This window comes from Erythrolamprus reginae, chromosome 3 (assembly GCF_031021105.1).
Source record: "Erythrolamprus reginae isolate rEryReg1 chromosome 3, rEryReg1.hap1, whole genome shotgun sequence".
Taxonomy (NCBI): Eukaryota; Metazoa; Chordata; class Lepidosauria; order Squamata; family Dipsadidae; genus Erythrolamprus; species Erythrolamprus reginae.
The window spans coordinates 230811450-230828574 of NC_091952.1; the positions used below are offsets into that span (position 1 = coordinate 230811450).

The 17125-nt window shown below is 42.4% G+C and overlaps 1 protein-coding gene across 17 annotated transcripts in view; it reads left to right on the plus strand.

Moving 5' to 3' along the window:
* The first annotated feature begins 5091 nt into the window (after positions 1-5091).
* The window catches only part of RIMS2 (regulating synaptic membrane exocytosis 2), a 361362-nt gene continuing 349328 nt past the window's right edge, over positions 5092-17125 (plus strand). For all 17 annotated transcript variants that reach the window (XM_070748179.1, XM_070748182.1, XM_070748173.1 and 14 more), the window contains exon 1: positions 5092-5258. In XM_070748179.1, the coding sequence (XP_070604280.1) occupies positions 5092-5258 (167 nt within the window). The remainder of the gene's footprint in view (positions 5259-17125) is intronic.

The window sequence follows — 17125 nt, forward strand, 5'->3', positions numbered from 1 at the left end:
TTTTTCAATGAAAATATTTTGCTGAAAGAACGGATTAAAAATTATGCTTATTTTGATTTTGCTCTTAAAAGCCCCTCCCATTTCTGTGCATTTTTATTTACAGTATTTTCATCTAGATTAGGCTGCCAGTCCCAACTTTTTTGAAAACTTTTTGCCTTGGATTACTAGTTTGAACATTTCTGAACATAATGAAATGAAAAATGAACTGAAAAAATTGATGCTTATTTATTTTGCTCAGAAAAGGGCCACAACCACCCAGACTGTGTGCAATTTTTTCACTTTATATATATTTTAGGTTACATTCCAAATATTTTTAATACCTTTGGCATTGATATACTAAAATGAACATTCCTGATTTTAAAAAATATATAAATGAACTGAAAAAATTAATGCTTATTTATTTTTCTCAGAAAAGCCCCTCCCCAGGCTGTGTGCAATTTTTTTCACTTTATATATATATAAATTCAAAATTACATCCTTGTTTTTAGTACAATGAATTTCTTTCATAAAATTAGTTGCCTGGGTAACATCAATCTCCTATGTTACATAGAAACATAGAAGACTGACGGCAGAAAAAGACCTCATGGTCCATCTAGTCTGCCCTTATACTATTTACTGTATTTTATTTTACAATGGATATATGTTTATCCCAGGCATGTTTAAATTCGGTTACTGTGGATTTACCGACCACGTCTGCTGGAAGTTTGTTCCAAGGATCTACTACTCTTTCAGTAAAATAATATTTTCTCATGTTGCCCTTGATCTTTCCCCCAACTAACTTCAGATTGTGTCCCCTTGTTCTTGTGTTCACTTTCCTATTAAAAACACTTCCCTCCTGAACCCTATTTAACCCTTTGACATATTTAAATGTTTCGATCATGTCCCCCCTTTTCCTTCTGTCTTCCAGACTATACAGATTGAGTTCATTAAGTCTTGCCTGATACGTTTTATACTTAAGACCTTCCACCATTCTTGTAGCCCGTCTTTGGACCCGTTCAATTTTGTCAATATCTTTTTGTAGGTGAGGTCTCCAGAACTGAACACAGTACTCCAAATGTGGTCTCACCAGCGCTCTGTATAAGGGGATCACAATCTCCCTCTTCCTGCTTGTTACACCTCTAGCTATGCAGCCAAGCATCCTACTTGCCTTTCCTACCGCCTGACCACACTGCTCACCCATTTTGAGACTGTCAGAAATCACTACCCCTAAATCCTTCTCTTCTGAAGTTTTTGCTAACACAGAACTGCCAATGCAATACTCAGATTGAGGATTCCTTTTCTCCAAGTGCATTATTTTACATTTGGAAACATTAAACTGCAGTTTCCATTGCTTTGACCATTTATCTAGTAAAGCTAAATCATTTACCATATTACAGACCCCTCCAGGAATATCAACCCTATTGCACACTTTAGAGTCATCGGCAAATAGGCAAACCTTCCCTACCAGACCTTCCCCTATGTCACTCACAAACATATTAAAAAGAATAGGACCCAGAACAGACCCTTGTGGCACACCGCTTGTAACCTGTCTCTGCTCAGAATACTCGCCATTAACAATAACTCTGATGTCTATGCTTCAGCCAGCTTGAAATCCACTGAACTATCCAGGGATTAAGTCCAATCTTCACTAATTTATCCATCAGCTCTTTATGTGGAACCGTATCAAAGGCTTTGCTGAAGTCCAGATAGGCAATATCCACGGCACCACCTTGATCCAACACCTTTGTGACATAGTCAAAGAAATCAATGAGATTAGTCTGACATGATTTGCCTTCAGTAAAGCCATGCTGATTTGGGTCCAATAAGTTATTGTTTTTTAGGTGCTGATTTATCCTCTTTTTGAGTAGAGTCTCCATCATTTTAACTACAACTGATGTCAAGCTAACTGGCCTGTAGTTACCAGCTTCTTCTCTACTGCCCTTGTGGATAGGCACAACACTGGCCATTCTCCAATCCTCAGGAACATCTCCTATTAACAGGGATTGGTTAAACAACTCAGTAAGGGGGGTAGCAATGACAGATCTGAGTTATTTAAGAACTCTGGGGTGGATGCCATCTGGACCCATTGCCTTATTTATCTTTAATCGTTCAAGTTCTTCTAAGACATCGGCTTCTAAGATCACTGGAGCTGAATCAGTACAGCTGGAAGCAATGCTATATCCCCCTATAGTATTATTTTGTAAGGTGTCTTTTGAGAAAACTGAACAGAAGTAGCTATTGAAATGGTCAGCGATCTCCTTATTCCCATCAATGCATGTATTATTCCCGGTACTAAGCTTCGTGATGCTGCAGTTTTTCTTCTTCCTATCACTAATATATCTGAAGAAGGTTTTATCCCCCTTCTTTACAGATTTTGCAATTTCTTCCTCTTTTGAGGCTTTAGCAGCATATATTATCTGTTTCGCCTCCTTCTGTCTCATTTTATACACCTCCCTATCAGCTATACTTTCAGACTCTTTATACCTCCTATAGGCAGCCTTTTTTTCATTGACTATAGCCCTTACATCATTGCTAAACCATAGCGGTTTCTTCTTCCTTTTACCTTTAGTTATTTGCTTTACATAAAGTCTTGTGGCTTTTAAGATGGCCTTTTTTAATACAGTCCACTGGGTGCTCGCTCCTGCCATTTTATCCCTCCCCTTTAATTCATTATTTAAATATTCCCCCATTGCATTAAAATTTGTTTTTCTGAAATCTATGTTTCTATGTGTGTGTATGTGTTGGTATATTATTTGGGTCTTTTCCTATGTAAGGTGGATAGATGGGAAAAGACCCAAATATACCACATATCTACCAGTGAAAAGCTACCAAAACCAGTTTAGGAACTCCTGACATAGTTTTAATCGGAAACTATATATCCTTAACCCAGTCTTTCAATTCTCCCAACTGGGCATTCTAGTTACATAGAAACACAGATTGATGACAGAAAAAGACCTCAAGGTCCATCTAGTCTGCCCTTATACTATTTCCTGTATTTTATCTTAAGATGGATATATGTTTATCCCAGGCATGTTTAAATTTAGTTACTGTGGATTTACCAACCACGTCTGCTGGAAGTTTGTTCCAAGGATCTACTACTCTTTCAGTAAAATAATATTTTCTCATGTTGTTTTTGATCTTTCCCCCAACTACTGCTGTATAACTTGAGGCCATCTCGGTTGCTACTAATCACCACCTTCTGTTTCCCTTCCACTTGTCGTAGCATCTGAACCTCCTCTAGTGATCCACGTCTATACACATGAATCCGCCGAAGTAACCGGCGCTGCTTTATGTAATCTTAAACGCAGATTACTGTCCTTTTTGGTAATTGCCCGTTAGCCACCTTCCCATCATTCAAGTGCCCGTCAAGGTAAACGTGTCAGAGCACTTAAACTGAGGGACGGCGGCGGCTCCGGGACAAGCTTTGAAGAGGCTCCGGTTTGGCGGTTCCCGCTCTTGGGCCCAGCCTCACTCGTAACCCCAATTCCCAACCGCGGCGTTTGGTGGACTTCTCCTCCCCCCCCCCCCCCCCCCCCCCCCCCCCCCCCCCCCCCCCCAAATTCCATCTTGGTCATCCTCCACGGCCGCAGCGCCGCCTCTTTCTGTCACCGCCGCTCCCGCTCGGCCGATCCTCGTCGTCACCGAGCGCCTCGGCTCCTCCCCCCCTCCCCCACCCGCCTCACGTGATTGTTATCGCAACGCTTTCCCTCACGGCGACTTCGCAGGGAATCGACCAACCCCCCCACCTCCCCGGCCTTCGCCTCAGTCTTCTCCCCCTCCCCCCCGCCTCTTGAGGCCTTCGCCTCAAGTCTTCTCTTCCCCCCCACAACCCGCCACCGTCACGCTAGGCCCGGCCTTCCCGGCCGCGACGCGTCGCTGACGGGCGCCCCCTCTGGCGGCTGGCGGAATCGGTTTCGCCCTTTTCCGTCTCTCTCCACCACCCCCTCCTTCCCGCGCCTCGGGCAACGAGGCAGAAACGTGGTTGGCGGTGGTGGCGGGGAGCGGAAGGGACGCGCGCGGGAGCTGCGGCGGCGGCGACGACAGCAACTGCGGGCGGGGGAGGAGGAGGAGGGAGGCGAGGAGCGGCGCCTTCCCGTGATTCCCGCGCTAAATCCGCGTCCCGTCCGCTCCGCGATGCGATGGGTTAGGCGAGCGGGGCCAGCGACAGCAGCAGCGCAGCCAAGAGACGAGCCGCCGACGAAAGGCAGCCGCGGCGGCAGGGCCTGGCGGAGCAGCGGTGGTGGTGGTGGTGGGGAGCCGAAGGAATTAAACGGCCGCTAGGGGCGGCGGCGACGCGGTAGGGGAGAAGCCTCCGGCTGGGAACTGCGTTGCCCTCACGGTCCTTTTCCATGGACAGCGGGCTGGAATTATGAGCCGGCTGGAGCTGCTGCTGCTGCTGGCGGCCGGGACTTGCCCTCCCGCGAAGGGTTTCCTCCTCGCTCTGCGCCTCGGGGCGCCCGCGGGGCTCCTCTCGCCTCGTCTGGCCGCCGCCAGTCCAGCGCGCGCCGCCGTCCCGCTCCTCGGGAGGCGCTCGGGCCCCCTCGGGGCCAGGCGACCCCCGCTCTGCCCTCAGGCGAGGGACGCCCGCGGTTAGCGTAGCCCCCTCCTCGCCGACCCCGTCTTCCCTCCCTTTTCCCTTCTTTTCCCCATCCCTCCCTCCCTCTCCCCCCCCGTCTCGCTTTCTGGATGTGGAGCGAGACCCTCCGCCCGAGAAGTTCCCTTCCCCTCTCCCCGAGTCTCCCGCGACCCCTGGCCGCTATTGCCGCCCCTTCCCGCGCTCTCCCTTCCACGCCGCCTCACGAGGAGGTGAGAGGCTGGTGCGTGGCCGGGTGAGGAGGAAGGGGGGAGGGTTGGTTTCCTCGCCCCTCCGCCTTCACGGGCAACGCCCCCCCACCCCCAAAGCCGGGCGTTCATTAAGCTGCCCCTTGGATTTAAAAAGCGTATTTGATTTTGTATGTATTTCACTCAGCGCCGTTGGCGGCGGCGGCGGCGGCGGCGACGACGGCGCCCGCTGCTCCTTCGGCGGCCTCCGCCTGAGGCGTTAGCCCAGTATTCCCCGATTTAAAGAGTGTTCGCTCGCCTGCCCCCACCCCCACCCTCGACCCCGAAGAGATGTCGGCTCCTCTCGGGCCCCGGGGCGGCCCTGCTCCCCCTCCGCCGCCGCCGCCTCCGCCCGAGATGCCCGACCTCAGCCACCTCACGGAAGAAGAGAGGAAGATCATCCAAGCCGTCATGGACCGCCAGAAGAAGGAAGAAGAGAAGGAGCAGTCCGTGCTGAAGTAAGCGCTACTTTCCTCTCCCACTCATCCCATATCCCATCATCCCCCCCTCCGCCTATTCTGGCGCCCGTCCATCCCGGGTGGGGCAAAACTGCCCCGGCCTCCATCCACATCCCAAGGCCGGGGTCTGCTTTCGGGGAGGGCTGCCAGCCTAGCGGCGGGCATCGCTGGGACGGGAAGGCCTTTGGTGAGATCGGCCGGGAGCCGCGCAGGAGGGCTGCCCGACTGTGGCTGCCTCCCTAGTCGGAGGTGGGAAGGCCGAGAGTTCCCTCCCTCCCTGCTTTTCTGGCTCCGATTCGCCGTCCGGGCGTGGAGCGTGGCCAGGCACCCAACATGGCCGCACAGGTGCTGTTGTCACTCGCTCCCTGTGAAGCGGATGGTCTGGCCAGCAGGAAGTGGCGGAGGCGGTGGCGGCATGGCGGGTCTGAGGGGGGTCTTACTCGCCCCAGCCAGGCTTAAGCAGCCGCGTTTCCTTTCCACCGCCGCAGGGCAGCTGGCCGCGGGCTGATTATCAACTCTACACCCGAGCCAGGCCCAGGTTCTCTGCTGCCCGTCTTGGGGTGGGCTCGGCAAGAGCCGCCATCTTCCCCCAATAACGTGTAGCCCTTTCCCACCCCCTCCCACCTGCTTCTGGCTTCCCCGGGAGGCGTACCTGGTCTCTCTGCACCTGTGGGTTTCGCTTAGTCGTGGGCTAAGGAGCCTCTCAGAGAGCTCAGTTCCGAGGCTCTTTCAGCACCGGGAGCTGTCCAGGCACAATTCGGAGACCGGCTTTCTGTCCTATTGCCTGGATGCTTCTGCCTCGTTGATCTTCTTGCTCCCTCTCGCACAGTGCAGCCCTTGTCTATTTTAGAGTGGTCTGCAGGTTTTGTGTGTGTGTGTGTGTGTGTGTGTGTGTGTGTGTGTGTGTGTGTGTGTAGATAGATAGATAGATAGATAGAGATAGAGAGATATAGAGAGATAGAGAGATAGAGATATATAGATAGATATAGATAGATAGATATAGATAGATATAGAAAGAGCTAGAGATAGATAGATATAGATAGATAGATAGACATAAATAGATAGATAGATATAGATAGACAGATAGATGTAGACAGAAATAGATATTGATATAGTTAGATCTACATCTACATCTACCTACCTACCTACCTACCTATCTATCTATCTATCTATCTAATATGCGTGTGGAGTTATGGATAATTAAATTTCCTGTTTGACTAAGTACTTTTGTGACAGACAATAAATACATGGGGATCATCCTTATACATTTGATCATATGAGGTGTTGTTGCCTATTAATATTTTCTTGGTAAGCATAGTTGCCTGTCTTTGCCTATATTGTTCAAAGATAATGTTATCAAAGAGGGGGGAAACCCCACATTTAAACCCAAGTTTAAACGTCTTTAAAATATTTAATCAGATCAATCAGTTATGTTGGGCCATTTTTTTGTTGAATAACTGATTCAAATTTGGAAGTGATAGCTCTTGGTGGGCTTAGTTGATAACTTGTGTCAGAATTATGTATTGTGAACAACACTATAGTTGACAAAAATTACCCTTAGATTATTTTTATTTTCAATCAAGAGAGAGGTAAAAGACATTACTGTATTTTTAAATTTAAAAATACAAAAAATAAACTTGTTTATCCATTAAAGGGAAGCCAGTGCAACACACACAAAACCCCCTGAAAACATACCCATACCCATATATGCTAGTCTAATTCTAGCTAATCATTTACAGTAACTTCTAAAAGAACAATTTGTATTCTCTATCAATCTCTATCATGACTCCATAAAGTTTAATAATGTAGTTTTGTTTTTAAATTATGTGACATTCTAAATGATTAATAACAATTAACATTTACAAAATGTTTCTAATTATTATTGTAATGACTGCTTAACAATAGTCTTTGGTATTAAAATGTGATTTTGATTTAGAATATGCTGTTTCTACAGGCAGCAAATACACTTATATTTGTTTTAAAAGTGAAATGATTTAATAATCAAATGATGTAGTTTCAAATTAATGCAGAATCGTTGACCAATGTTTTGTGAAAGAAAGATCCAAATAGATATAAAAGTATTTAAGCAGAAATATATTATACAACTCCATTGATGTATTTCAATTTTTCATAGAGCTTATTATAGTAAGGGTTGTTCATTAACAGGACTCCACAAGTGTCAATCCTTTTTTTGAATAGCTAGCATATACTATGCAGTCATTTAGCTAAAACATGAAAAAGCTATTTGAGAAAGCCAAACTGACTGATCGAAACTTCTAACATAATTTAAATAAAATATTAGGAAATTATTTAGAAGTACTTCATCTTTTAAAAAGGAAGTAACATACCAAATTTTGAAAATTGACAATTAGACTACTTTAGCAATGACTGATAAGAAAAAGAAAAGACAAATAATGTGAGAAAGAGATATTAAGGTATTTGTTCCAAGAGTTGGTCTCATCCCTGCTATAATACCAACCTACCCCAACAAAAAGGAGATTAAACATTTCAACTATGCCCTTTGAATGACACCAGCATGTCATTGAATAGCCTCACACAGTCCTTGAAAAGGTTGGAAGGCTGATTTGTGACTACAGAAATCTCAAACATTGCCCATTGTCACAGAAATAGTTTCAAATGATTTATATATATATACATTTATATATGTGTGTGTGTGTGTGTCACATGTTTTTGCTGAATTTGAAAATTAAGGGAGACTAGGATAGATCTATTTTGGCCTTGTTCTGGCCTCATCAGCTAGTCATACCCTCACTGAGATTTGAACTTGCAGCCTTTGCCTTGTAAAGCAGAGAATTAACCTCTAGGCTACAGTATCAAATCCCTTCAGCTTTGTACCAGGGAAGTGTTATATGTTTTGGGGCAAAAGGAAGCATTAAGCTCCTCGCATATTTGGGTATACCAGGCTGATTCGACAGAAACACACACACACACACACACCTTATGAGAATAATGGAAATTCCTAACATTGTTTACACATATTTTTGCTGTAAAATCAGATACTACACGTGTTGCACATGTAATGCTGGTATAATAATACATGCTATAATCTCACTCAGACATATTAATTATTTGGACAACCTTCTAACGTGCTGGCACATCTTAATGATATGACTTTTTAAAAGCAGAGATATTTCCTTTCTACCTATTATTCTATTATTGCTTTTCAATATTATTTAAAGATATATTTTCTGAATTAATTGCTAAAAGATTGGCATTTAAATTCTTCTAAATTGTTCTCTAACAATAATTGGCAAAAATATTACATTTCACTGCTTAATGAAGATTTAATATTATGTTTTCTTTTTCTCATTGATAATTACACATTTTTTTGTTTTTCAAATCTAATAAATTTTTTCCTCGTAAAATATGAAGTAACTTCCAGATAATGTTTCTGTCTCTTAAATCTTGATTAAACTATTAAAAGCAGTGGATAAAAAAAATGTAGCCATATTCTCCAATGAAATTAAAATATCTCTCCACCAAAGGTTAATGTATAAAAGTAAGGGAGATGACCTTAACAAAAATATGCAATTGTCATTACCTAAGCAAAGAGAACTGAAACATTTTTTAAGCCCTGAGAAACAAAAATAATATTTGGAAGTGGCTCAAGTTAGCCACATTCCTGATTCATTTGGGGCATAAGCAGAGGTGGGGATAGGGAAGTACAACACAATGAAACTTACAACATTTTGTTATTTATAGTCATGGTGAATAATTGTAGATCTAGGCTTCCTGTCGCATTGATTTCTTGGTCTGGTCTACCTAGTGGGGTTGACAGTTAATTTTCATATTCAAAATTAGTTGACATTGAAAGCATCCTTAACAAAAGTTTGTGTTTTAAAGAATAAATTATACAATGTTTTATATAAATGTTGAATGGAAACCAGCTGGGTAATTAAGTCTGCTTTTTTTTTCTGTATACTTTCTGTTTAATTCAGATTTTCTAATGAGTATCACTATGGTGCTGAAGCATTTATCAGAAGAGCATTCAATAATGTCACTAGCATCTGTCACATCATTTCCCCCTTCTTTTCCCCCATTTCCTAGAGCAAAATTATGCATATATAATTTATATGATTATATATATAAACCCACTGCAGTCAATGATTCTTCTGCTATGCTTCTTTGAAGAAACTAAAGAGAAATGGTGCAAAATTAGAATCAGCAGGAGTTCATACTGATAAGGGCAATATTCACTCCTGCTGGGATTTGCTGAAAGTTGATGACATATAAAATGTCTATTTTGCAGAGGTATCTGTTTTTGGCAAGTTGTGCTTTCTGAAGGCATTGAGGGAAGCCATGAAGTGTTCTTATTGACAGAATTTCTTGGGGAAATCTTGCTTTGAAATTAGTTTTTTTCCTTTGAAGGGGTCTTATGTGTTAACTATGTGAGAAATAAATATTACTTATTTATTACATTTGTTTGCTGCCCATATCATCATAGGTTTACTACTTTGTCTTATGTACTTTTATACTTGCATTACAACTTAATCTTATGTGACAGTTTCAATAGTTGTCTATAGATTGATTGCCTTTAGCTAATTTGCCTCCCCTTAATCTGTGTACTAAAATATAGATTTCTCATGCATAAATGAATGCAATTTTTCTCTATAAGATAGCTTATTATCATATGATGTTAAATATGTGGCCTGTTGTATTGTATTCATAATTTGCGGAATATAGAAGACTCTACCATGACCAATAATATTTCTTATGCAGTATTCTGAGTAATAGGTCTCAGTATGAATACAGCCAGAAAGATGAAGAATCTTGAGCCACCCACAAGGTATACAGGAAGTCCTTTATAACTCAAATGGCCAGTTCAGGGCCACATTAGTCTCCTAGTCTTATTCAAGCTCCATAACAACCTCAGATCAGAACACCAAACAATAGCAAGAAATTGGCAGTTTGGGACTTGATTCGCTTGTTATTTTAAGTGGAAAAAAGGTACTAACAGAGTATTAAGTCTCTCTAGGCAAATGTGTCACTTACCACCATTCAAATCCTATCAACTGAAAACAATCTGAAACTTTTTAGTGCTGCCCATCCAATGAAATTACACATCAAATTTATTAAAACAGTTTTGAGCATGGGATTATATTGAAATATAGGATGAATTCGTAAGACATGGCTCATCATGTCTTAGGAATTCATCCTATTTTGTCCCAAAATAGTTATAGATATAATAAAGATATAAGATAGCTTTGGCCTTAATTGAATGAACCTAGATATTAGTATTTAATTAATAAGTATTTTTATTTATATGATTCATGTAGTGCTTCTCACACACAAGTGACTTTGAATGGTTTATGGGGATTAAAAATTTACATATTCACAATGTATAATCCACAGATTAAACAATAACTCCTGGACACACATGCATTAAAAGTTTCAGGTTGCTTTCAGTTTCTAGGATTTGAATGGTGGTAAGTTCAACAATATCAATCCTTTTGGTTGCTAACAAAAATAAGATAAAAACAGTAATCTATAGTCTATGAAAAATCTAAAAATATACTTGTAGAAGGAAGAAAGAAAGACAAGAAAGAAAGAAAAAATAAAGAAAGAAGAAAGAAGGGAAAGAGAGAGAGAGAAAGAAAGAAAGAAAGAAAGAAAGAAGGGAAAGAGAGAGAGAGAAAGAAAGAAGGGAAAGAGAGAGAGAAAGAAAGAAAGAAGAAAGACGGGAAAGAGAAAGAAAGAAAGAAGAAAGAAGGGAGAGAGAGAGAGAGAAAGAAAGAAAGAAAGAAAGAAGGGAAAGAGAAAGAAAGAAAGAAAGAAAGAAGAAAGAAGGGAGAGAGAGAGAGAGAGAAAGAAAGAAAGAAAGAAAGAAAAAGATATATAGTAGGACCAAAAATATGGCAAAATAAAAAAAACATGTTCACCTCTTTTTCAAAATGTTTATTTAAAAAAAATAAAAACACACTATGGGTCAGTATATAAGTGCTATTGCTATGATTCCCAATGCCTTGGTAGGCCTGGGTAGAGGAGAGGGGAGAATAGTATTTTGGTAGTGATGGGCTGGGGAGAGATATGGTGAGAGATGGAGGGGGAATGCTCATGTCGAAGGTGCCCCCAGCATTTAATACACCTATTGCATTGCATTCTCTTTTAAACTCATGTAGGTAAATACAGAGCTGTTTCCACAAAAAAACTGCCATGGCAGCAAGTGAGGCGTATAGTGATGTCATTATACAAATAATGCCATTAATTTTTGATGAAAGCTTGTGTTTACTTGACACATGTTATCATGCATGTTCTATCATCTCTTTATCCCCATGCCTATGTTTGGACATTATCTTAGGGACATTTGCTCCATTGTGTAAGGTGGGACGTAGAAGCAACCAGCCAATCATTGCTGATGTATGAAATAAAGTAAGCAATGTCAAGTCTGCTTAGTACTTGGGTAGGAAATCTGAAGATTGTAGAGTAAATTGAAAAGTTGAAAAGAATCATAACAGAATCAGCATAGAAGGAAAAGCTCCATCTGCTTGGCTTATCTAGCTTGTCTATACTTCTGTGCTGCTGCAATCAGAATGACTGCGATTTTCATAGATAAAATACAATATTTTCATAGATAAAATACAATGTAAGACACCCAGAATAGGAAGACAGCAAGCAATATTGTACAACTATATCACACAAAAATAATATATTTATTACCTTCATATATGATAGTAAAGAGAAAGATGGCAACATCCAGTCGGGAGAACACTGTTTGAAACATTTAGACTTTAAAGGCTTCCAAGCCCACCCCACCCCACAACCTTACAAAGAAGGGTCTAGTCTGATTGCCAGGAGAAAATTGCTGCTCAATGTCAGCACTACTAAAAAAAGCATAAACAACAAAACAAATGAAGCAGAATACTGCACGAGAGACAGTTTTATAACTGTAGCTGACTATCTAAAACGTATTCATGGCACAACTCACATGCGGGAGTGTCAGACCGCTGGATCATTTTGCCTTGGGGCAATGACATTGTGATTTGGTTTTGGGGACGCAACCCTTCATGGACAGCCTACTGTGGGCCCTAGACTTCTTATCAGCTGGCCCTCACTAGAGCTACTCTTCACCTCAGAACCCTGAATCTCCTCAAAATGTTTTGTTTGTATTATTTTTATGATTGCCATATTTTTCGGTGTATAAGATGCACCTTCAAAAAAGTGCCTCAAAAACTGGATGCATCTTATACATTGAATGTTGTGTGTGGGGGAGTTGGGCAGCGGTCAGCAGTTGCAGCAGCAGCCTTCCCGTGCTTCAACTGCTTTCCCCGAGGCCGCCCCGCGGCCCTTGGCTGCTTCCCTCCCTGCGGGAGACTGGCAGGCGTTGGCCGAGGAGCTCCCCCGCCAGCCCAAAAAGCGGCTCTGGTGAGTGTCTGTGGCAGGGGCTGGGCAGGGGCTGCCTCTCACTGGCTGAGGCAGCTTCGTTCAGAGCTCCCTTTGCTAACCGGCGCTGCCATCTGAGACCATCCCGCCGCTAGCTGCACATACCAGCCCTGGTTGCAAAGTGGGATGGCGGAACTCCCTCTGTCCTTTGCTTTGGCGTCAAGGAGAACACAAGCGGCGTCGGCGCCAGTTTCAAAGCCTCCTGCATGACTGATTCTCTGTCTGGGAGTCCAGTCTCCCCCCCTGCCCCGCCCACCCCCCGTTTCACCCTGCTCTCCAAAAGCACTTTTCCCTCCATTTAGGATCGGTGCTCTTCTCTCGGGGTGGGGAAAACGGAGGCCCAAGCGCTGCCTTCAAGCTTCATGCAGGGCGGCCACATGCGCTTCCGGCATTCTTCGGCCAGGCAAAAGATACGGTTCTCAGGGTTTTTTTTTCATTACCTTCTTCTGGTCTAGGTTTTATTTCCTAGTGGTGGTGGTGGGTCTGTAGTCTCCTATCCAAGTAAGCAGCAGAATGCCATCTAACCCTGTGTAGCTTTTTCAAGATCATCTAAGGCTTTACACAAGGTTTCAGAATAGGATAGAGTAGAGTAGAATAAAAATCTTTATTGGCCAAGTGTGATTGGACACACAAGGAATTTGTCATTAGGGCCTATGCTCTCAGTGTACATAAAAGAAAAGATACACATGTCAAGAATCATGAGGTACAATGCTTAATGATTGTCATAGGGGTCAAATAAGCTGGGTTTGGGTGAAACCTGACTTTGGTCTTCAAACCTGGCAAGTTTAAGGCTTGTGAATGTCAACTCCCATTTCTAAGGTAACATGACTAGTGGATGAATTCTGGGAGTTGAAGTCCATTAGTCTTAAAGCTGTCAAGTTTGAAGACCCCTGGGTTAAGGGTTAGGCGTGCAAGGGTCTTCAAACCTGGCAGATTTAAGGCTTGTGGACTTCAACTCCCATTCCTAAGGTAGCATGACTGGTGGAGAAATTCTGGGAGCTGAAGTCCACAAGTCTTGAATCTGTCAAGTTTGAAGTTTGTAAAAAGTGTACATGGTTGTAAAAAGTATTCTGCTACACTGGTATTTTATTAAACAATATAATACTACACCATTTGGTTCAGATTACTTTTTCCCTTGTTTTCCTTCTCTAAATCTGGGTGCGTCTTATACACCGATGCGTCTTATACACCGAAAAAAATATGGTAAACAAAAGAACAAGGGGAAAAAAGAAAATTAAGGCAGTGCTTATCAGTGTTAGATGGCACAATATTGAGTAAGTTAGCTTAATTCCCCCTTTCAGCTCTATGGTTCTATGGTCCTAAAACTTGATATGCTAAAACTGGTTGTACTTAAGTTTTAGTAACTGAATAGATTATTAAGGACATTTAAAATAAGCAGTTATATTGTTAAATCTTTTCATGATGTCTTGTCCTTTTAACAGAGTGGTCTCTTTTTGAAAAATTCAGTTGTCTTAAATAAATTTGACGTTGCTTCTGATGTAAATTGGTGAGTTTAGAAATGGTATTGTATTCTTTTCATGAATCAATTACATTTTCTTTAGAATTTTTCTAATGTCTATGTCTTGCTTCTTGAATCTACACGGTGAGAACCTTACTATCATCAGAAAACCAATGTGTTTAGATTTTATATTGAAAGGCTGGCCAAAGCAGTTCTGATTATTTAATGAAATACTGATATAACTGATTCTATTTATCCTTTTAATTGAATTGACTGCATTGGGGTAGTGGTATTATTTTTTCACGCTAACATTTCACATATTGGATTACTTGTTTATGAATTAAATGAAACAGACACCAAACTTGGCTATTATTTGTATATTCAGATTCCATTTATGTATAGTAAGATACATAACATTCTGGAAACAAAATGAAACCAAGATCCTACTAGGTCCTTATGAAATTATAATTGTGCTTTAAATTTGATTAATCTCCCAGGAAGACTGTGCATTTATTGGAATAGACAAGAATTCTAATAAAAAAGTCAGACAGAATCATTTGTTATCTACATACTGACTTAGATACAAAATTATAAAAAATAAGTGTATGTTGTTGTTTATATATACAGTACATCTCTTCCTTCAACTGGTTAAAAACAAGGAAAGGAAAGGAAAGGAAAGGAAAGGAAAGAGGTCCTATTGTTGGTGAAGTGAGATTTTTCTATAGCAAATTTTGCATTGGCATCCTTCAGTCTCAAAAGACTATTCTATCATATTCTGGACTCTCCAAAGCACGAGGCTAGGCTTGTATGGAGGATAGACTGTTACCCAAGCAGCAAACTCCCCCTCTCCATATTTCTGAAATAATCCAATGGAATGGCAAAGCCAACACGATTGGTTCCAGCTACATAGCAGGAGTTACCAAAATGTGGCTGTATACAGTCACAAACTGCTTCCTGGACTCTGGCTCTGGATTTTGCCTCAAGGTTTACACCTGAAGCCTTTTCCAATGATGGATATAGCCACAAGGCAATGGAGGTTTGCAGTGAGAGTTTCCGTTCTCCTAGTGGTTGACTAGGGTGTCTTTCGTATCTTGCCATGCTCTTAGCATATCACATCACTTGCAGTGGAATGGGATTGTTCACCTCCTCTGCCTCACTTGCTTGGACCCCCAGGCTTCCGCCCCCAACCATACAGGCACTGCCTTTTCTCCTTGGCCTTTCATACTGGCCTTTTGGGCACATGGGACACTTCGCCACCAGCCAATCAGAGGAGCAAGAATGGGCTAGGTTTATTGGATTTATATGCCGCCCCTCTCCGCAAACTCGGGGCGGCTCACAACAATAATAAAAAACAGTACAGTACACAATACCAAATCCAATGCCCACCCATCCAGTTCCAATTTAAATTAATAATATCATAAAAAACAGTATATATAAAAAACAGGCACACAGTCAATCAATCAACAAAACAACATGGGCAAGGGGGAGGTGTTTTAGTTCCCCCATGCCTGACGGCAAAGGTGGGTCTTAAGGAGTTTACGAAAGGCAGGGAGGGTGGGGGCAATCCTAATCTTAGGGGGGAGCTGGTTCCAGAGGGTCGGGGCCCCCACAGAGAAGGCTCTTCCCCTGGGTCCCGCCAGACGACATTGTTTAGTCGACGGGACCCGGAGAAGGCCAACTCTGTAGGACCTAACTGGTCGCTGGGATTCGTGCGGCAGGAGGCAGTCCCGAAGAATCCCAAACAGGCGCAGCCAAATGAAGGAGGCGAACAGTTATTTGTTTGTTTGTTTGTTTGTTTGTTTGTTCATTCGTTCATTTATTTATTTATTTATTTATTTATTCGATTTTTATGCCGCCCTTCTCCTTAGATTCAGGGCGGCTTACAACATGTTAGCAATAGCACTTTTTAACAGAGCTAGGCTATTGCTCCCACAATCCGGGTCCTCATTTTACCCACCTCGGAAGGATGGAAGGCTGAGTCAACCTTGAGCCGGTGATGAGATTTGAACCGCTGACCTTCAGATCTACAGTCAGCTTCAGTGGCCTGCAGTACAGCACTCTACCTGCTGCGCCACCCGGCTCATATATACCCCGCTTGCAGAGATCTCCTTCATGACCATTGTCCTATTCTGACAGATTTCACCCGTTCAGTCTGATGGAATCTGTCTTCACATACTTGGGATAGATAAGTCCCATATCTCACTAAAGGTCAATGACCAATCGGCTACTCCGAGGCCACGGAGAGGGGTGTCATATAAGTCAAATAAATAAATAAATAAATAATAAATAAATAAATAAATATCTCAACCTGGTATAGCCCAGCCCTGTTGAAGCTGTTGCCTGGGGTGTGGCCGCTGTGAATGCTATAACTGCTAGGAGCGACAGGTGAGAACTGAGTGACAGGTAGGGACCAAAGGTGAATGAACTGCCCTAAAAGGAGTTGCCGTAAAAGGACACAACATTCCCCTACACCAGAGACGCTAAACCTTCCTGAGCACCCAATACACTTCATATCAAATACTGTTGCAATAAGCAACTAGCAATGGCGAACTAGGACATCTCTCCAGACATATAAGACTATAGCCTTAATGATCCCAAGGTATTGTGACTTGAGATCATATTAATTGAGAATTATGGGACATTTAGCCTCATCTGGAAGACAGAAACTGAAGGAAATGATAAGAATATATTATCTTGACTTGTATTTGATTTAAGAGGATGGTGGAGTTGTGGCAATAACAACAGGAGACAGACTTCTTTACTATGCAACTTTTCTACGCAACCAGCAACTTGCAATCTGACTGCTAGCCCTTTTATAGGGAGCTGTCAGATGCCACAACTAATAGCATTTCAGCATTATCCTGTTGAAACCTAGGTGAAACCATGTTTAATACATAACATCCCTTCCCTCCTCAATGGAACAATCTATGCAGCACATGTAATCTATAGAAGTTTGAGTCCAAGAAAGAAGCTTGCTTTGCTTCCTTGGGGTGGGTGCTTTGGGAAT